Genomic DNA, 22,479 nt, shown 5'->3' on the forward strand with positions numbered 1-22,479 from the left:
GGGGGGGGGGGGGGCTCAGAGTTTCAGATGAACGGACCAGAGAAAACCAGATTAAAAAGTGATTTAAAAGTTGCATCTGGAGGAGAATTACCGTATTTTCCCGCAGTACACGTCGCTCCGCCCTATCAGTCGCATCAGTGCAAATACGTCTAATAAAGTGGAAAAATCCATAAACATGTTGCTTCGCCGTATAAGTCGCATCTATTACACGTCACCGCTGACAACCTGGAAATGTGGGCCGGTCTTGTGCCAAAAATCGATTGACTGCCAAATGACGGCTGTGGGAACGTGCACGGGAGGACTTTAACAATAATTTAACAAAATTAACACTTACAAACAATTATTTGTTTGCTCAAAATTATAGTAAAGGTGCGTCTCAGTTGAACTTTTACTTAATAAATGCACTTTGATGAGCAAATCAGCTGAATTTCACCGGGGTGCGCAGCAAAATGAAGATGATTCAGTTGCTTTAGGCAGACGATGGTGGCAGTGTATGGCAAGCCGATTGTGCCACTTTTACCTATTACATGATTCATTGGCATGCCTTACTACTTGAGTGCCATCTAGTGGCTGAAAATGGTAGTGTTCAATTTCTTTCAGTCAGGATGAATCAAAACTGTCATTTCTCAGCCAAAAATTGGTTTATAAATATGGGGAAATATCCATAATTATGTCGCTTCCACCTATAAATCGCAGAACATGCAAATTATACAAAAAAACTTCAACTTATAGACTGAAAAATACAGTACTTGACCTGCTTACCCCAAAGACTGCTGTTTAGCATCGCCTCTGACTACAGTATGTAAAAGACCTCTAGGTTCATCTACAGTTCCCATTTCAAAAAAATCCCACTCAAGATTCCAGATATCTAGTATCAGTACTTAGACTCATAGTTAATGCCTCAATACAATATCACATTGTAAACATGCAGCACAAACCATGCACAAAAAGAATAGAGAAAACAAAAGGAGAAAATATATTGATGCGTTTACAGTCTTAATCGAACAGTTCAGTTTTTGTTACAAGCCTTTGTGCACTGGTGATGGACAAGATGACAGATAAGATCGGACAGTAATCCCTCTGGATCATGATGTTTGCAGATGACTTTGTGATCTGTAGCAGTGAGATACACGAGAGTGAGGACGCCAGGATTAGACGGACTGAAGGTAGATGAGTTGATGTTCCTGAAGTCAAACGCCCAAGGCAACAAGAAGTGAACAAGATGGCGGCGAGTGTCAGGGGTGATTTGTGACAGAAAGATAGCCTTACGAGTGGAAGGGAAGGTTTACAGGACAATAGAGGAGTTTCACTCTTATGTCCTCTTCAGTACTGAGAGTTTCCACAACTCAGAGCTCACCACAACTACAGAGTCTGCCTGAATTTATGTAACACATATATTTTATGTTTTCGCTTGTAATTTATGGTGAAATGTTGGCAGTTGTAGGAAATTTCATTATGTGTGTGTTTTAGCTGTTTTGACAGTCTTTGGTAAAATATGTTTGGTTTTTAATTAAAACTCATTAAACAGGCGATAAAAAGAAAGATGTAAAAAAAGAACAAGTTTTTAAATTGAATAAAATTCAAGTAAACTGTCCTGACTGATAATGAGAAAAGTTGATTTAATATTTGTGCATATTTTTCTGACGTAAGAAACATAACCAACCTTAAACTTTTATTTAAAGAAAAGGTTGATAACTATACAAGTGTAAATGAGTTGGACCTTTTTCTAAAGTCTGAAAAGACCAATGAGAAATCAGACAGAAGACAGGTCGGTCAGTTGAACATGTGATAAAAGCCTTTTTTAAATGAAATATATTGTTAAAATATCTTGTATCTTGTCTTGTTCTCATAAGTAATTTGTCTTTTATCCTGTGAAATAAGAGTTTTGTTACATCCCCTAATGACGATGTTAATTTTTTATCTTTGGTAAATATGAGTTGAGAATAATGAGGTGAGTGGATGCAGGTGACGACGTGAGGATGAAGGATAACACACTTGATTGGGGATTAACAAAAAATCAATTTTTTTCCTCTCGTTAAAACATTCATGGAGCATTACCAAAAGCATCTCAGACCAACAGGTTCTGTGACGACTACCATCAACACTTGAACATGTTGGACTTAAAGGCTGGTTTTAGTGTGGGTCAAGTCTCATTTAGCTGACAGGTCCTTTTCTGTTTCCATGGGCGGAACACTCTTCCTCAGCACCTATCTGTTGTGGTGTACCTCAAGGGTCCATGTTGGATCCTTTTTTTTATTTTTTATTTCTTTATACTTGCTGCCTTTGGGATTAGTTTTTAGAATTATTTTGATGTCTACGCTGACAACATCCAAATCCTTTGAAACCAGATTACAAGTCCACATCACTGACCACCGAGCTACTGCACCCTCATATTCATGACAAAATAAAGGATAACTGTTTTAAATGTTACAGTGCTATATGTCGTTTCTACAAACACATAAACACAAGAACTAAAGGCATAGCATTTATAAAAGCGTTGCATATCACCAGATGTCTTTCATGCCTGAGTTTTAGACTAGGATCATATTATGTTGAGAAATGATGAATGCCATTTTTATTAAATCATAAAAATAAATGTACACACTGTATCCTGCAATTTGCAAGCTGTCATGCTCAGCGTGTGTGATGGAAATGACTCTCAGCTGCTACCACACAGAAATCTAGCTCAATATTTGTAAAAAATGCCCAAGTCCTATATATTTTTATGTTGGATATGGCTGATCCCCTGCAGCCTCTGTTTAATCGTTTAAAAGACCTTAAAGACGGCGACCTCAGAACTGTCCGGCCTTGAATGAAAACAAGGGGGGTGGTAGGCAGGGCGCTCGGTTCTGTTGACAGGGCGGGGTGCCCTCCTTGGATAATGGTGAGGAAACACTGGTTATGTCTAATAGCTAAAGCAAATTCTTACATTCCTCCCAAAGACCCTGAAACTCGTGTCCACACCTTCATCACCAGCAGACTGGACGACTGCAACTCTTTGTTGGTTTGGAACAACCGACGCTCCGTCGCCTGCACTTAGTCCAGAACGCTGCTGCTCAGCTGTTAACAGGAACCTGAAGGAATGACCTCATCACTCCTGCTTTAGCTGATTTACAGCGACTGCCTGTTCACGTGCTTATTGATTTTCGTCATAGTCTGTTTTTCTGTTATTTATTTAGTCCTTGCGGTTCATCCGTCACTCTTATTTCTGCTTGTGGTTTAAGTTTTCATGTTCCTCGTGTTGTGATTCAGCCCGCTGAGTTCCCTGAGCCAGTTCTCACTCTCAGCTTCAGTCAGCCTCCACATTGTGTATTATTCAGCTTCTCTCTCGCCTGCTTCCTATAATCAATCACCCAGGTGTTGTCACCTTCCACTCTCGGTTCTTTTTAAACCACTTCTAATCACCGTTCCAGCAGCGGCTCATCGTCCTGACATGCTCAGATATCCCGGTCTTCCTCGTGTTTCACCTCATGTCTCCATGTGTTTTTGTAAGTTGTTGCTGCCACGTCTTTGTTTTTTTCTTACGTTTAAAGTTTTTTAATGGCTCGACACCCAATGGACCCAATGCATCTTTTGCACTTTTACAACCCAAACAGAGCTGAGATCCTCCAGTCGGATGCTGTTCAAGAATATTTATTATCCCCAAGAGGAAATTTGCTTCACAGTCAGTCAGTCAGAGGTTATAGAGTTATGGGTATATTATTACTCCTTAAAACAAACAACCAAATTGTCTCTCCATACTTTCTTATCCTGAAGCGATGCCATGGACTGTATCTGTGAAGGCCAGGAGTGCCATGTGAGACTACACCTGGCTTCGAGGACACCAAACTGAAACCTTGTCAAGCTGATAAGGAAATAAAAAGCGAGCAGGCAATAAAACATTTACAGATCATTGTGACCTGGCTTCATGTGCCTTTAATGCACATTGATGTGAACCGTATCTGTCCTTGCATGTAAAATTGTGCCGGAGATAAATCTTCCCCTGCCGTGAGTGAGTGGTTCATTTGAGTAAACATCATTTAGAGCGTTTTCCTCTCACACATACGAGACGAGACATTAAGACAAGTAACAGAAATCATCTTTGTTCATTAAGAAGCCTGATCTCTGCAGGGATGAAGGAGTTTTTCAATCTGGGCAGCAGATGCCTGCGTCTAATGTATTTATATGTTTTATTTGCCAAGTACTGACTCAGGAAGCCGTCAAGACTCGGCCACATTTAGGAAATGTGTTTCATTTTATCGTATGTGATAACTCCGAGGCGACATGCAGGACATCCAAGGTGGTGTGGAAGATAAGTGACAGATGCAGCCGTTTGTGGCCAATAATTTATTTGAGGGTTAGTCGGAGAGCGTCTGTACTTTACGTCTTGTCTTCTGGTCAGTAAGCTGAGGAGGGGACATGTTTGACTTCTAGTATGACTCCAAACCTTTGGTTTTCATCTTACATTATGTATTTTATTTCTAAATAAAACACAGTTAGATTAAATAGATCTACTTTAGAAAGTGTTTCTTAGCTAATGTACAGTATATTATAGGAGGTCTGTAAAGTTAGCTCTGGCTCTGCTCCTTTTTGTAACTGTGATTCTTTTCAAACACCGTTTTTAAGATTATTCACTGATATGACATATTTCTTTAAAATAGCCGTTATTGTACTTATTTTCCTTTTAGCTATGTTAGCCATCTTGGATTTTTAATTTGCATTAGGAATGTATAACAACTCGCTCTCTGCTACGACCGTACCAAATTTCAGCTCAACATGTCAAAGAATGACCGAGTTATAGTCGGTTTAGTGTTTTCTGAGGTAGCTGTGGCAGCCATCTTGAACCAGTGTTTTGTTCAGAGGCCTCTCCGCTCCAGGTCATGTGACCTCACTGTGGCAGTTCGAAGCTGTGACGAGTTCTGTCAGTGTTTTTCAATGAGAAAAATTGTGTTTTTGTTTGCTAGTTATGTCGCCGTGGTAACTTGAAATGCCAATTAAAGTAATAGGACACATCACAGTGCCGAGCCGGTCACATATGTGGGAGTACACGAGACGTTGCAGTTTGGGCCGCATCAAAGTTAATAGAAATGCAAAACCCTTTTCAGGTGGATAATAATATGTGGCTGCCATTCTATAGGCAGTCCCCAACAAGAAAAAAATATATATTTATTTAAACTTCCAGTTTAGTGTCCGTGAAGCCGACACATTGTCCAGTTTTCAGACTGGGCTTAAGACTTCCCTTTTTGATAAATCCTATAGTTAGGGTCGGCTTGTTATGCTGCCTTAATCTTAGACTGCTGGAGGACAAATTGACCTCATTCCTTAAATGAATTGTTAAAATTGAATAGTTTTCATTTGATATTATTTCTATCTTAACAATGTGATTCTGGACCTGCCATTGTGTATCTGTTCTTACCAAACCCAGCCGGTCGAAGCAGATGTGCCGCTTGTCCTGAGTCTGGTTCTGCTAAAGGTTTCTTCCTCATGAGGGAGTTTTTCTTTCCACTGTCGCCTTCATGCTTGCTCAAGATGAGAGTTCAGTGATGGAGTTAAAGTCAAAGCTGCTCCTCACATAAATATTGTTAAATTATTATTTTTATTTATGAATATTTCTGTTCTGTGCCCTGAGACAACTTCTGTCGTGACTTGCTACAGAAATAAACTGAACTGAATTGAATTAAACAACTCGTTATTTGACTAAAATAATTATATTTTTGAAAAGAACTGATGCTTATGGCAATCTGAACTAACAAAACTGGTTAGACAACTGACAAACACGTTGAACGGTTTCTTCTAGTTTTCTTCTACTTGGAAGTGTTCTCTGAGGAGTATAAAGGACACGGTAGTTAAGATGCTGTACAGCCGTTGATTAGTAATGCCGGGCTGTGAATAGTATTAAAAACAGAATGAACTGACTCGTTCTCCTCGCCTCATGAACTCCATTCTCTCGCCGGCCAAGCTTCAATAGAGTTTCCCTGGCTACTCTGTCGGTTCTTGGCTTCACCACAAAGATTTTTCATTCGCTCCCGGTCTTGTTTTTGACCGAGCCACCCTGTAGTGAATCGATTTCCCTCCACAACACAATTCACAGAAAACACAAGCTGTCCTTTTTATAACGACACCTCTGTGTGGAGTTTCCTCAGAGAAATGCATCAGGAACCAGGAACACGCTGGACGGATCACATAACTCCTGTTTAAGCTAGGAGTCGAGTTAAACAAACTCAAATCTGTTCCCAGAAATTAGTCAAGTACAATGACTAAACTTCATACGCTTTAGCTTTAGGTGAGTCATGGTAGCTGTTTAAAAGTGACATTTTTAAAAAAGGCACAACATCACATGTAAGATACTGGAAACCAACTTCTTGTACCATTTTAGAATCAGAACAATAAACTTGTTTTATTTCTACACAGTGAATGTTTGTGAAGAACCGGTGAAATGCGTCCTCTTACTCTGGGTCCGTCTGTGAACTGACCGCCTGCACTTCCTGCTGAAAACATCAGAGTGACGACGAACCCAAGAGGACAAAACAAAAAGACCTCGGGAGGAAACGACTGTTTCCACTTCGCTTCAATGAAAGGAAATTTGCTGTTTGTGTCTCCTCGTTTTCTTTTGACATTGGGAGAATTGTTTGTCGCCACTTTGAATGTTCAGAGGATCACACACATCAGTTCATCATTGTGGTCTCTCTTTCTGCTCTTATATATGGTGTTGCAGTTTCATTCTGCTTTATCAAACGATGACATGATGTTTTAGTAAAACTGAGTTACCATGTTTTTACTTTTCCTGATTTGGAGTAACAGACGGTGCACTTCTTTTTTGTCATTGTGACCATATGAAGTGGAAACAAAGATGTTACTGGCAGTGAATGGGTTAGATTTTGTCTCATTTTTTCCCATTTGAGGAGTAAAAGACTTGCAAAGCGTTGACAGCTGTGGTTGAACATGTCCAGATGAAACACTGAGTGATAGTAAAGCTTGCATCAGTGTCACTGCAGATTGAGGAGATTAAGGCAGATGGTGGCTTTAACCAGTATCTGCTTAAAGACGTAACACTAAATCCTCTGCATTCACACATATCATTATTTTTTTTTTACTTCAGAGGACACTGACTTATATTCATCTCTAGCAGAGAAACTGTAAGCTCCAGTTTGTCTCAAATTTAATGATTTAAACTAGGGATGCACGATATTATTGGCATGGTATTGGCCGATTTTCTCCGCAGGGTGTCTGGGCTCTCCCTTAGAGACAGGGTGAGAAGCTCGATCATCCGGGAGGGACTCAGAGTAGAGCCGCTGCTTCTCCACGTCGAGAGGAGCCAGTTGAGGTGGCTCGGGCATCTGTTTAGGATGCCTTCTGGACGCCTCCCTGGTGAGGTGTTCCGGACACGTCCCACCGGAAGGAGGCCCAGAGGAAGACCCAGGACACGCTGGAGGGACTATGTTTCTCGGCTGGCCTGGGAACGCCTCGGGATTCCCCCGGAAGAGCTGGCCCAAGTGGCTGGGGAGAGGGAAGTCTGGGCCTCCCTACTTAGGCTGCTACCCCCGCGACCCGACCCCGGATAAGCGAAAGAAAATGGATGGATGGATGGATGGTATCGGCCGATATTAGCGATAAAGTTAAATATCGAACATCGGCCATTCCATCAAAATAACTCACTGATATGAAAGGTGCTGTATGTATGTATACACACATATATATATATATGTATATAAAGTACTAAACGGAAAAGTTTTTTAACTTTCTGTCGGGGTTTTTGTTTTTTTAACTACCATGGCTGAGAATGTTAACTGCCCATGAACCATGTGTTGGAGTTAGCAGAGGGAGCTGGATGAGGAGCTGATTTGATCCTGCATGTACAGTTGTGTGGCCGAGGTCATCGGTGTCTGCCTGTGATCCGGGAGCTGATAAGCGAATAAAAAAACAAAGTTGGCACGCTGCTCGTGGCAGCGTCTCCTGACTCGGCTCCATGCATGTAGAACTTGTGAACATCTGTGTGACCTGTTGTGAAAGTCTGCCTTTGCAAGTAAAACGGGTTAAAAATCTTCTCGTGTCCTCGAGTGTGGTTCTGTGAGTAAGTAAGAAGAATAGAGGATATTTTTATTCGACACTTTCCTAATTCAAAAGATAATAAGATCATATTGGGGGTTTGTTCTTCACCAGAGTAGCGGCACCGACAGACTGTGATCTTAATGTGCCATTACTCATTTCTCTGCTCTCCTGACAAACTTTCCAACAATCAAATGTTTATTTCAATAAGAAAGTTTGTCCTTCGGCTCCCAAAGCGCCTCCTCAAAGCCACGTGTTCATTTAAACGTGCCTTTTAGTATTTGTTCGGTCTTCAGGTTCAGTAAAGATGTTTCCATCTTGATTCCTGCAAACAACCTTTAAAAGGAGTGAGTTCAGTTTACAGTGTGGGCGTGTGAGCGCTCGTCACACTCAGGATTTATACAAGAAGCAGGATCCTAAACATCACCTTGTAAAAATAAAAGACCCGGCTGTGAACAGAGTCCAAGCGAAACGGATTTAGTTTAAAATGACTGAACGCAGCTCTCTGCTCAGCGCTCGCTACGACGGACGATGCAGGAAATAAAACAGGAGGGAGTGGAGACTGTTTTGTCTTAAAGTGTTTAAAGCAGAGGGGTCTATGGCAAGCCCTTTTAACATAAAATCATAGAGGGTCAAATCAAAACCTATAAAGCAGAGCTGCATGGGAAATTAGAAAATAAACATTATTTAATCTTGAACACTTTTATCAGGCGTTGGTTAGTTGTAGCACGCTTGATAAAAATATGTTTTGGGACATGATTTCTGTAAACTCACTCTGGCACTGATAGCTTAAATATGCAAAATAAATTAATTAGTGAATTAAATTAAACTTAAATGTTTGCTTTTTCAAGTCTTTAAGGTTCAGTCAAGTTCTGGAAACACAATGACCTAAAAATAAAAAGTTTTAGCCCAAATGAATCCAACAGTTTTCAATGTATTTTATTCCAACATGCTCATATTTAGACTTCCTTAAGTTTCATATGATGCAGGTTTCCATCTCATTAAAAACGTCTTTTCTTTTCAGTCGGGGACATTGGGGACCGGATGGAAATTGTCTAGGGGCCGTTTTTGGCCATATGTTGCCCACATCTGATGTAGACACAATACTGCAGAGACTCTGTTTTATGCAGTATAAAATAAATGTCTGAAAGTGGACGAACTCTGTTCATAATGAGTTTGACCTCTTTTGAGTTCAAAGGTCACACTACTTTAAGAAGAAGTTAGAAAGTCATGTGTAGCTGACGCATCAAAACTCGAGAAATCACGCAAGAGTTACATCAGTCAGCTGAGTTTGTTGTGGAACGGTGGTGCAGTTGGTAGAGCTGCTGCCTCTCAGCAAGAAGGTTGTCGGATCGAATCCCGACCAGGGGACTTTCTGGGTGGAGTTTGCATGTTCTCTCCGTGCCGCGTGGGTTTTCTCCAGGTACTCCGGTTTCCTCCCACAGACCAAAAACATGCATGTTAGACTGGTAACTCTAAATTGTCTCTAGGAGGGAGACAGAGAATGGTTGTTTGTCTCGTTTGTCTCGATGTGTCCCTGTGATGGACTGGAGACAGGGTGTCCCCCACCTCTCACACAGTGGCGGCTGAATATGGGCACCATTGACCCCCGTGACCCCAACAGGAAGAAGCGGGTAAAGATAATGGATGAGTTTGTGTGGAAGCTTGTTTTAAAGAATATTATTAACTAGAAAGTCCCTGGAGGAACTTTGGCGGGGACTGCAACGGCCGCGAGGCCATTTTAAATTTTAGATGACAAAAATTCCTACATTTTGATATTCAACATGTGTATCTGAAAAGATGTGGTGGTGGGAAGAGTTTTGTCTGAGTTACTGGGTTTTCTTCAGAGACCTCTCCCCTCCAGGTCATGTGACCTCACTGTGGCAGGTAGAGGCTGTTAATTCTGTCAGTGTCGAAACGCCAATAAAAGTAAGAGCCCACATCACGGTGCCGAGCCGGTGGTTTTGATATGTGTGGGGGTACATATGGGGGGGGCTGCACTAAAGTTGATAGAAGAGCAGGTGGATAATAATAGGAGGCTGCCTTCAATCTTTCACTTGTGGACCAAAGATCTCATCTTGTTACAGCTCTAATGGTTTGGAGGCTAAATTACAGACGAGGCGGAGCTGGTTTGAACGTGCAGAGGAGGGACAGTAGACATAAAAGACATGAAGGAGGAAGAAGAGAGGAAGACCACAGAGAAGGTTTGTGGATGCAGTGAAGGAGGATCTGCAGGGGGTTAGTGAGACAGAGGAGGATGCTGCTGAAGTAATTTAACAAGACGTATGAAGTGGTGTTGTAGTCAAGGCCACCTAACCCGAGACCAAGTCAAGACCAGAGTGTACTGAGACCGAGACAAGACCAAGACTTTTAGGGTCCGAGACCAAGACCTCAAATAAAATAAATAAAATATAAAATGTTATTATAAAATATGTTTTATAACTGTTACATACTGTAACTTTGTATGTTTTTGAATGAATATATCAGCTTTTATAAATTTCCAAAGCTACATAACGTTGAAATCAGACATTCAGTGGCTTAACTTCACGTGATTCAACAATAAAATGACACAACTGTTAAATTGGAAACAGTTTCATCACATGCCAAGTCTTAAAAAACTGCAGTGGCAAAACAATCTTCATAAGAGAGTTGCATTAGTTACAAGTATATTCTTTGTGATTTAAATAGACAATTTTTATAACTGATGATATGGCAGACACTTTCTCCCGCGCCCAGACATTCACTTCTCATTTTCTTGGAGTGACCAGTGTTGCCAGATAGAGTCAAGATTTTCCAGCCCAAAAATCTGTTAAAAACCACCATATAAGACAAAAATCTGCCCAATCAATATATTGTTACAGTTGATTTACTGTTTGAACATGAACGCACATCAGTATAAGCCAAGGTAATTTAACAATATGTGGCAAAATGCAACAATCTAACAAAAATCTTCCCAGAGTTCCCAGCAAAATCAGAATGAAAACCGCCCAATTGGCAGTAAACCACCTAATCTGGCCACACTGGGAGTGATGCGTGCGAAAAAAAAAAGGGATGGGCGTGACAGCGGTAACAAAAAATATATTTAGCAATGAGTCACGTTATCGCTTGGATTTAAACCAGTATGTTTAGCATCCAATAAAAACAAAGATGTTGACAAATAAACTGGACAATATTCTGGCATTGTAGTGATATTTCCACAGCTGTGGTCTTGACTGGTCTCGAAATAAAATCCCAAGTCCTCAATGTCCAAGACTGAGACCAAATGTGGTTGAGTCCGAGACAAGACCAAGATCATCAAAAAGTGGTCTTGAGACCGGTCTCAAGACCTAGACCGGTCTGGGTACTACAACACTAGTATGAAGTGGTTATAAAAATCATAAAAAACAAGAAATAAACTATGGAACACTCCAGCTGCTGGTATAAAACATGTTCCTTTCAGCTACGGCTCAGGCACAAACTGTCGTACTGGAGGCGTTAATAACCTCCGTGTTTTCTTTAGCAGACCGACGCTGACTGGTTCACACGAGCAGAGGAGCTTCTGAAACAGCCGTGACACCTTCAGCAGCTGCTGCTGCCTCTGCAGCTGATTCATCGACGCCGTCGGCCACAGAACGCACTCACGGGAGCCGCCTGAGACGTCGCACGCTGACCAGAGCCAGCGTGGAGATTTTAGAGCAAAGCGTGCTGATGTTTGAAACTTTGAGAAGACGTTACCTTGTAGCCCATGGTGTGCACGATCACACGTCGTCGTTGCTTAGAAACAAGCTGCTGCCTTCAGGTTTCTTCTCATCTCCTCTGTGGAATGAAAAATGTATAAAAATACATTTTTATAAACTCTGATGTGTGCACAGCGTGTTGGAGTTTCACAACATATTTGAATAAGCTGCTCAACGTTTCACATTTCTGATCAACAAGAAAGAAATCGACAGAAGAACAAACTTAAATAATAGAAGTAGAAAATCACAAAATGACAAAACTGAGTTAAGAAGAGGCATTTTATTATTACTAACCCTAACCAGATAAAAGAATGAAAGACTCCAACCTCAACTTAAGCTGCAGATAAGACCACGGGCTGAAAGAGGACAAAGTGCACACAAAGTGGACCTTAACCCGCAGCCTGGCCCTGAGACTGTGTTCTGAAGTGAAATGAACTTGGAGTTGATGTATGATGGTAATTTTCATAAAATGATTTTGTATATGAAAATACACCAATGCTTCATCCTTCCAATATTGAGGGAAGTGTCCAGCAAGAGTATACAAAGTCCAGTGGTGAGTCCTAAAGGGTGAACCTGTTATATACCTCAGAGCAGTATGGTAAACAGGCTCCAGTTTAGCTAAAGTAGTGGGAAAATCACTATCACTATAAATATATAATCACAAAATGTAATACCAATCACAGATCTATAGATTGTGTCTCTGTAATCCAGCTGTGATAAAAACAAACTTGTTACAAGCCGCTTACGGGAAGAAATAGAAAAACATGATTTCAGTCTATATAAAAAACTTTAAGTAAATTTTAGATCTTTTTTTTTAGATATGTAAGGTGATGTTTAAAATTAAGCTCTTTATCCAGCCAAATACCAATTTATTTGTATATGTGTACAAGCTCTATGATAGTGTTTCAACAGAAGGAATGGTTACCATGGAATTATGGGAAAACAACATATCTTTGGCTTTGCTAGCATTCAGGACTAATTTTGAATCACGGAGAGAGTTTTGTAAGGTGTTGAAATCAGTCTGAAGATTTGAGTGTACTGCATCTAGAGAGGGCGCTGACTAGTATAGAATTGTATTGTCTGTGTGCATTTGGTAAGAGGAGAATTTAAGCTGATCAAAGATTTGATTAATACAGAGTAAAAAGAGCAAGGATCCTAAAATAGACCCTTGTGGGACCCCTTTGTTCAGTGTGATTGCATCTGACAAAACTGAGCCAAATCGAATAAACTGAACGCATTGAGTTAAGTAGCTGTTAAACCAACTAACCATGTTTGTATTAAAGCCAAGTTTTTGTCTGTTGATTAGGTGACAGTGGTCCACGGTGTTAGATCAATAAACGATGCTAAACATGCATGTTTACTTTCAAGTGCTGGTTTACATCATCTATCACTTTTAAGGTAGTTGTGATTGTAAGGTGTCCTGCCCCAACTAGATTGGAAATTGTTAAAAATGCTATTAGTTAGAAGGAACTGTTTGAACTGGACTGACACCAACGACTCAAACACTTTTGCTACAACTGAACGATTTGAAATGGGTCTGTAATTGTTCATGTCTGTGGGATCACCAGATTTAAGTAAAGGGATATCAAAGGCCAGTTTCCACAAAGCAGGAAATGTATTTGAGGCAACTGACAAATTAAAAATGTCAGTCACGGGTTGTGCAACAACCCATGACTGACGAAGACATGACAATAAAAGGGTAGGATGATTTGTTATTTGTCTGGAGTTGCAGTAGTCAATCCGGGAAGTCACATGACTGTGAACAAGGATGGCAGTGGAGTGGGGTGTGAGAGAAAGACGGAGATGGTTAATATTTCGAAGATGGAAATAGGCAGACCGAGTAATATTGTTGATGTGTGAAGTGAAGGAGAGAGTGGTGTCGAAGATGACACTGAGACTCTTGACCTGAGGTGAGGGGGATAGCAGAGAGTTGTTAAGGAGGACGAGAAGATGTTCTGACTTTAAAATAGTTTTTAGTACCGACAAGAATAATTTCTGTTTTGTCACTGTTTAGTTGAAGGAAATTGTTAGAAAACCAGTGATTGAGTTCAATGAGACAGTCGGTGAGGATGGAGGGTGGGTGAGTGGAGTTTGGTTTGGTTGACAAGTAGAGCAGGATGTCATCAGCATAACAGTGGAAATGAACACCAAATTTGCGGAAGATGTGACTTAGAGGAAGGAAGGAAGGAGGTAAATGATGAAGAGGAGGGGTCCGAGGACAGAGCCTTGGGGCACACCCATGGAGACGGGGTGGACTGAGAATGGAAGGATTTAAGCTGAATGAATTGAGTGTGGTCAGAGAGATAAGATTTGAACCAGTCTAACGGAGTACCTGAGATTCCAGTGGAGGTTAGTCTGTCGAGGAGGATAGAATGACAGATCGTGTCGAAGGCAGAACTTAGGTCAAGTAGAATGAGGATGGACAGAAGAGCAGAGTCAGCAGCAAGAAGAAGGTCATTAGTCATTTTTATTAGAGCTGTTTTGGTGCTGAAAACCAGACTGAAACTCTTCATAAATGTTATTGTTGGATAGGTGAGAGTGAAGTTGACTACAGCGACTGAGCTTTCTGGCTAAATCAGACACATTTTTATTTTCTTTCCACAAGAACGGAGCCTCTGTTTTAAAATAAAGAATAGAAAGACAAAAAAAAAAAAAAAAACAGCCACGCGCTTTGCATTGTAATCAGTAGTCTGGCTGTTTGTGCACATTAGTGCACGCAAATCCCTGCTGGAGTAAAACAAATTCACAAATCTGCTTCCCCAGAATATTTCAATGTTCTTCGGCTAAAAGGCTCCCTATAAAAAGCTGGATGGAATTAGGATCAAATCGCTCCGGCTTTTCTGGGACAGGAAGCTGTCTGAAGAGCTGCGACGTGCAGCTTTCCCTGCGCCGACACGAGAGCTCGTGGTTTCAAACATCCATCTTAGCACAGAAAGTGCAGTTTGGTCAATAGAATTGATCTTTTTTACTGTTAGAGGGTATGACTGTCATGTGAGGTCATTTCATCTTTTTATTCATGATGTAACACCTGCCTCAGTAGAACCACCGCATGTTGTTCTAGTTTGTGCAAAAGCTTTGAGTTGAAGATGTCTTTACGTGTTTAACGTCTACAGCTGCCATTTTGCCTGCTCTGCCTGTGCTGCAAGCCTCCAGTCGTGTGGATCTGGACCTTCTGCAGAGTACAGGAGTTAAACATATTTTTGGAGACTCGTTGGGAGCTCTGTTGTCATTAACACGCTCTGCGCTCAGTTTGACACAGAGCGGAGAAAATGTTTTAAAGTGACAGACGTGTTCACGTCATTTCAGCACAATCAGATGCAAACAGGAGGAAACACAGAGGGAAGGAAAGTCAAAAAGCTGGTCGCTACTAGAAACATCTGTCATGCTCAGTCTCACCCAAAACAAACGAGGTAAAGAAAAAGAAAAAGGTTATTTTGGGTCAGTGTAAAGATTACGCTTTGGTGACTTCTTTTTGTGCAACAAAGACCAGATCACATTTAATTTCATTAGCAGGTTTGCCTTTTTGTTACTTTTATGTACTTTTTAGTAATTGCACATGTTGTGCTATTTTCATTTATAAAAACGTTCAGCTCATTCAGGAGGTGGGAGCTGCGATTTTTGTTTTCTGTAACTTTTCTGTCTTTATTTATAAATTCACCTTAATTTCCAAATATTTTCACTGTAAAATACATTGTGACATCAAGTTCCTCAAAAACAGTTTTTAGTTTTTTTTAAATCAGGGTACTTGCATTTTTTTTTCCCTATGCTACTTTTTGCTTTTAGCTAGCATTTTTAAATATGACAGTGAGAGGACTGAAGGGAGGAGACAGAAATTAAAGGAGATGCAATGTAGAGCAAAGAGGGAGGTAGTGAAGGCAAAGCAGAAGTCATATGATGAGTTTTATGGGAGGCTGGACACTAAAGAGGGTGAGAAGGACTTGTACCGGTTAGCGAGACTGAGGGATCGGGCTGGAAAGGATGTGCAGCAGGTTAGGCTTGTTAAAGATAGGAATGGTAATGTTCTAACAAGTGAGGAGCGTGTGATGGGGAGATGGAAGGAGTATTTTGAGGAGCAAATGAATGAAGAGAATGAAAGAGAAAGAAGAGTAGAGGTCATGGAAACTGTGGACCAGGAAGTGGGAAAGATTAGTGAAGGTGAAGTTCAGAAAACTCTGAAAAGAATGAAGAAGGGGAAGGCAGTGGGATGCTCAGTAATCCAGGCATACAATCCAATGGGGTGATGCAAAGTTGTAACAACTACAGGGGAATTAAGTTGATGAGTCACACAATGAAGATCTGTGAGCAGCAGTATGGTTTCATGCCAGGAAAGAGCCCCACAGATGCCATCTTTACTTTGAGGATGTTGATGAAGTACAGAGAGGGTCAGAAAAAACTCCAATGTGTCTTTGTGGATTTAGAAAAAGCATCTGACAGGGTGCCGAGGAAGGAGGTGTGGTATTGCATGATTGCATGAGGAAAGTATGTTAGACCGGTACAGGACATGTATGAAGACAGCAGGACAGTGGTGAGATGTGCTGTAGGAGTGACAGATAGCTTCAAGGTGGAGGTGGGAGTGCATCAAGAATTGGCTCTGAGCCCCTTCTTGTTTGCTCTGGTGATGGACCGACTAACAGATGAGGTCAGGCATGAATCCCTGTGGACTATGATGTTTGCAGATGACATTGTGATCTGTGGTGAGAACAGGGAACAGGTGGAAGAGAAGTTGGAGAGGTGGAGGTATGCACTTGAAAGAAGAGGAATGAAAGTCAGCCGTAGTAAGACAGAGTCCATGTGTGTGAATGAGAGGGAGGAGGTGGAACAGTGAGGCTACAAGGAGCAGAGGTCACAAAGGTGCAGGACTTTAAGGACTTGGGGTCCACTGTCCAGGAACATGGGGAGTGTGGTGAAGAAGTGAAGAAGAGAGACCAGACAGGATGGAGTGGATGGAGAAAAGTTTCAGGAGGGATTTGTGACAAAAAAGTGTCAGCAACGGTCAAAGGAAAAGTTTACAAGACAGTGGTGAGACCAGCTATACTGTATGGTCTAGAGACAGAGACATGGACAAAAAGACAGGAGACAGAACTGGAAGTGGCAGAAATGAAGATGTTGAGGTTCTCCTTAGGAGAGACAAGGATGGAGAAGATTAGAAATGAGATCATCAGAGGTACAGCACAGGTTGAACAACTGGGAGATAAAGTTAGAGAGGACACACTGAGATGGTTTGGACATGTCCAGAGGAGGGACAGTGGTTTGGACATGTCCAGAGGAGGGACAGTAGGTATACTGGTAGAAGGATGTTAGAAATGCAGCTGCCAGGAAAAAGACAGAGGAGATATATGGATGCAGTTAGAGAGGACATGGAGGTAGTTGGAGTGAGGACAGAGAGAGATGGAGGAGGATGACTCCTGTGGAGACCCGAGGGAACAGCCGAAAGAATAAGAAAGTCTTTTAGCTACCTTTGACCTTATTGTTATGCCACTTTGTTTGTGTTCAGTATATTTTAGCTTTCAGCTTTAACATCTCAGCTTCTTCAAAAAATGTTAATGATTCAGTATTCATAATGCAATTCTGCAAAAAAAAAAGCTATTTCTTTCTATCTATCTATCTATCTATCTATCTATCTATCTATCTATCTATCTATCTATCTATCTATCTATCTATCTATCTATCTATCTATCTATCTATCTATCTATCTATCTCTATCTATCTATCTATCTATCTCTATCTATCTATCTATCTATCTATCTATCTATCTATCTATCTATCTATCTATCTATCTATCTATCTATCTATCTATCATCTTACCTCAGGTGTTGTGCTGTTATTTGCTGACCTCGTGAAGTGATGCTCGTCCGTTACGTCACGTCGTACCTTCGGTTTATCGAAGCAACGGGACCGAGCAGGTCGTTGTCGTTACTGCCGCCATGTTCCCGGTAAGTCCCCCGAGTCGCCGCACCGCTGTCCGCGCTTCCTGTCCGACTTGTCTCTCGGTGTCCGGGGACATTTGGAGCAGCCGGACCGGGAGCACCAGGTCCGTCTCTCTCCACCGTTTTCTGTGTCAACCGACCGTCTGATGCAGGACCTCGCGACAAGCTGGCAATGACAACGACGCTTGGCTTCCGGTTGAAATTTCAAAATAAAATGTGCACGTGTACCAATCTTAGCATTTTAATTTATTTTTTACTGAAAGTGACCTAATTAGTGTCTTTTAGGTTCACAAAAAGGTATGCTATTATATACTATTGTTTTTAAACACGCAAATCACTGCATTTATTACAATGTGTTTGTTATATTTTCCCACAAAAATTCATATAATAATATAAAATATTGTAATGTAAAATAAATGTAATATATTTCACATAATCAGGTAAGGATGTAAAATTCTGTCTAAATAATAATTTTTCTACTAAGAGCAGCTTTTGACAGATAAAAACTCCTAAATGTACAGTATTACTTTTTTTTTTTTTACTTCAGAGCAGCACGTCACAAATATTGGCCATAAATATAGAATGTATGACAACAAAGTTATATTTTGTATCAGTCCTTTTGCCGTTATGTACAATGTAAAGGTAAAAATGATTAAACATGATCGATGTTTACTATCGCCATTTACCCAGAAGGCATTGCAGTGTAAACAACAGTGGTGATTTTTCAAGAAAGGTGTATAAAAATTAAACAGTTGATAGTATTTTTGCAATATTGTTTTTATATCTGAAGCACATGTCCATCAAATGAGATTTATTGTTCCAAGTCGTTGGAGATCCCGTTAACAAACGAACAAATGAAAACATACAGCAGGTCTGTAGGTGGAGCGGTGTAGTCTACATTTTTGTACTGGGATACTGTGCTTGGAAACTGAAGTACACCGGTTAGTACAATGTAATTGTCAATTTATTTTGATTTTTAAGCATACTGAACATGTCCAAATTTCTCTGATGCTTATATTTGAATAAATGTACCGCACAAGAAACTATGCACAAAAGTGGGTTTTGTATTAAAAACATGTTATAGAATTTATAAAACAGTAGCAAAACATGTTCAAGTATTAAGTAGTAAGTACAGAAGTATTAATTGTACAACTCAATGTGTCTATAAAATGTTACAAATGTGTTGACAATGATATCTATATTATTGGGCACTTTTAAGTGGGTATACTGTAATTCCCAAGCTTTTCTAATGGATATACTCCGTATACCTGCGTATCACATAGACCACACCACTAGTTTCATGAATATAATAATCATATTAATAAAGAGGAAGAATAAAATTTAGAAACACTCGTCACAATATTGCAGAGGTCACATTTCTATTTTGAATTCTAACACAGTAAGCACTTTACATATATTTTAGGATCTCTTGCAGATAAGTGTAAAAACGTTGGTCACAAATTCGCACGCGCATCGTCTTCCAGAAAACGAAATTCAGTTCATGTACTTTGATTTTGAAGGGACACAAGAATCGCCTAATATCCGGTTCTCTCTGAATCTGTCCAACTTGTCGGATCGATCTGCAGCAGCCAAGACACGCAATCCCTCTGCAGGAGGATGATGATGATGAGGATGCACATGAATCCCAGTGTTTGCTCTCATTCCAGTCGCATCGTCACCGATGCCTGGCATACCGATCGTTATTCACTTTTTTTAGAAAACCCACTTTTAGTGGCTTCTATATGCAGAAGAAAAGGAAAACCTTTTTTTTTATATAGCTCAAATCAACAATAAACAAATTAAGCATACAATTAAGAAATACTACGGTTTTAATTGCTATTATTGTCAACGACAAAATGATTAATCTATTCTTGTGTGAAGATGTTTATGAAAATATGTAAACATAGTTTAAAGCAGGTTAGTCGAAAATGATTAAAAAGATCTGTTCCCTGACCGGGAATCGAACCCGGGCCGCGGCGGTGAGAGCGCCGAATCCTAACCACTAGACCACCAGGGAGCGATGTGATACAGACTCAATACATGAATTTTGAAGGATGTACCACGTGGTACTTTCATTTTGTTTTGAGTTTTTTGCACTTCTTTTCCTGTCAGTGGGGTTCGTGACGACTATGAGCCTCGTAGCTAACATGTCACGCGCGGCACATTTAGTTAAACCCACAGATTAACTGTAATTACGCAAGTTAACTTGGTTGTACTTGTTCTGCCTCACTTCACATTGTGAGTCAATGCTAACAGCAGCTAGCTGGCTAATCCAGCTCAACTTTACCTCGTGGGTTAGCATTCATAATAATAATAATAATTCATAATGCTACATAACAAGCAAGATGTAACTAACGTGGATATCCTGCGCGTGTCTGCCTTCATATAGCCGCGGTTGTCTTCCAGTCAGCACGACCTCGTGGCGCAACGGTAGCGCGTCTGACTCCAGATCAGAAGGTTGCGTGTTCAAATCACGTCGGGGTCATTGAATTTGTTTTAAATTTTTTTGTTTCGATAATTTAACAGTTTCATTTTAATGATTTTAAAAATACACTGCCTGCCCCCCCCAAAAAAAGTCTCCACCTGGATTTAACTAAGCAAATAGGTACGAGCCTCCTACTGGATAATCACTGCATGGGCGATCATCTTTCAGCTGCAACAAGTTATTTAACCCCAACTGGTGCAATGAGTTGCTTCTCATTTCTTAAACAACCGTGTTGAAAGACACATGGCGTGGTCGTGGAAAAGATGTCAGTCTGTTTGAGAAGGGTCAAATCATCGACATCAAGCAGAGGAAACATCTAAGGAGATTATAAAAACTACTAAAATTGGGTTAAGAACTGTCCAACGCATTATTAAAAACTGGAAGGATAGTGGGGGCCCATCGTCTTCCAGGAAGAAATGTGGCCGGAAAAAAATCCTGAATGATCGTGATCGGCGATCATTTAAAACATTTGGTGAAATCAAATGGAAGAAAAACAACAGCTGCACTCAGGGCTGTGTTTAATAGTGAAAGTAAGAACATTTCCACATGTGAAGGGAACTCAAGGGACTGGGACTGAACAGCTGTGTAGCCTTAAGAAAACCACTAATCATAAGAAAACCACTAATCAGTGAGGCTAACTGGAACAAAAGGCTTCAGTTTGCTAGGGAGCATAAAGATTGGACTCTGGAGCAATGGACAAAGGTCATGTGGTCTGATGAGTCCAGATTCACCCTGTTCCAGAGTGATGGGCGCATCGGGGTAAGAAGAGAGGCAGGTGAAGTGATGCACCCATCATGCCTAGTGTCTAGTCATCAGTGGAAGATCTTGGTGAAAAATTAATGCAACACTGGATGGAAATAGAAGTGACATTGAAGAAGCTTATTGAAACAATGCCACAGAGAATGCATGTTCTAATAAAATCTAAAGGCGGTCCAACGAAATATTAGTGTGTGACCTGTTATTTTTTTGGTGGCAACTTTTTCTTTTTGGCCAGGCAGTGTACTATATATTTAACAAGATGTGTTTGTTGTATGCAAATGATTATTAGAAAGCACATCAGAGACTCTACTTCCTCAAGCGGCTGAGGTGAGCTGGTCTGGGATGCTCAGTCCTCACCTCCTTCTACAGGTGTGCAGTAGAGATGTCATTTCTAACCCGAGCCCTAACCCCGGCCACACCCGACCCAAATTTGTGGCGGGCCAGGCCATGATAATGTGCTGTGTCAGTGTCAGGCTTTTTATTGGGTCAGCGGATCAGTCGCAATCCAATTATATGATAACATAGCCTGCCATACATTCACCAGCCGCACGCGACCATTTTACTGCAAGCTGCCCGGCCTTGAAAGAGGTAAAAAGTTCAGTTAAGCTTCAGATGGGACTGTACTGCCAGGAAGCGATCCATTGCCCAAACGGACGTTCATTCAGCCGCTGCACTCAGTGGACGCGCACGGCCGACAACCCAAACAGGTGAGATCCCAAAGCAGACGTGTCAGAGCAGTTCGTGTCTGAGTAATACAGACGAATGCAGGCAGAAGCAGTTTTGTCATGCTTTGTGATAACTATGAAAGGGCAAACACCCCCTCAGCTCCGATCAGCGCGTCCCCGACCATTAATATCTAATTAAAAATGTCGGAGGAGTTCCGGGTTCGGACCTGTAATTAATGTTAATTCGTCGGGTCAGGTGGGGTTCGGAAATGCTGACTGCTGACTTGGGTCGGGTCAGATCAGAGTTTTTGGGCCCGAATGCAACTCTAGTGTGCAGTGGAGAGCGTTGGAGTCAGCCTCCCCACCGTCACAGACATCTACACCTCCAGATGCAGGAAGAGGGCCACCTGCATCATGAAGGACCCCACTCACCCAGCGCGCACACTTTTTGCTCCGCTCCCCTCAGGCAGGAGGTTGAGGAGCATTAAGTGTAGAACCACTAGACTGAGGAACAGCTTCTACCCTGAGGCTGTCAGACTCTAACCAGAATAATCACTGTGAAAATAATCACTGTAATGCCACTTTGATTGTTGATATGCGCTGCTGATCTCATGCTGCTGATTATTTCATGCTGCTGTGTTCATTCCTACCCATCTGCTCACACAGACTCATGTTCGTGCTGCTGTTGTTCGGCGTATTGTTTCTGTCAGTGTTCAGCGTATTTCTTAGATCATGTCTTTGATCCTTACCGTTTCTTTTAACACTTTATATTTTTGCTCTTGTTGGATGTAACTGGGACCCTGTGTACACAATTTCATTCCACTTCATGTACCACGTGATGTAGGAGTTAATATTAGCATTTGTTATCGTTTAGAAAAATTGTGTCTTCAAAATTTCTTTGG

At 41.0% G+C, this 22,479-nt stretch overlaps 1 protein-coding gene and 2 non-coding genes across 4 annotated transcripts in view; 1 reads left to right on the forward strand and 2 right to left on the reverse strand.

Annotated features, from left to right (window-relative positions):
* The window catches only part of st6gal1 (ST6 beta-galactosamide alpha-2,6-sialyltranferase 1), a 29,352-nt gene extending 11,527 nt beyond the window's left edge, over positions 1-17,825 (reverse strand). The window contains exons 1-2 of one of the 2 annotated variants that reach the window (XM_037687775.1): positions 17,547-17,825; positions 11,740-11,820 (exon numbers count right to left, since the gene is read on the reverse strand). In XM_037687775.1, the coding sequence (XP_037543703.1) occupies positions 11,740-11,751 (12 nt within the window). In that variant the 5' untranslated portion in view covers positions 11,752-11,820; positions 17,547-17,825. The remainder of the gene's footprint in view (positions 1-11,739; positions 11,821-17,546) is intronic. The other variant, XM_037687776.1, reaches the window with a different exon arrangement.
* Positions 17,826-19,613: 1,788 nt separating this feature from the next.
* Positions 19,614-19,685, reverse strand: trnae-cuc. The gene has a single exon. It is a non-coding gene; the product is annotated as a tRNA-Glu (tRNA).
* Positions 19,686-20,081: 396 nt separating this feature from the next.
* trnaw-cca lies at positions 20,082-20,153 on the forward strand. Its single transcript has one exon. It is a non-coding gene; the product is annotated as a tRNA-Trp (tRNA).
* Positions 20,154-22,479: the final 2,326 nt, after the last annotated feature.

Source organism: Nematolebias whitei, chromosome 14 (assembly GCF_014905685.2).
Source record: "Nematolebias whitei isolate Nwh7 chromosome 14, NemWhi1, whole genome shotgun sequence".
Classification (NCBI taxonomy): Eukaryota; Metazoa; Chordata; class Actinopteri; order Cyprinodontiformes; family Rivulidae; genus Nematolebias; species Nematolebias whitei.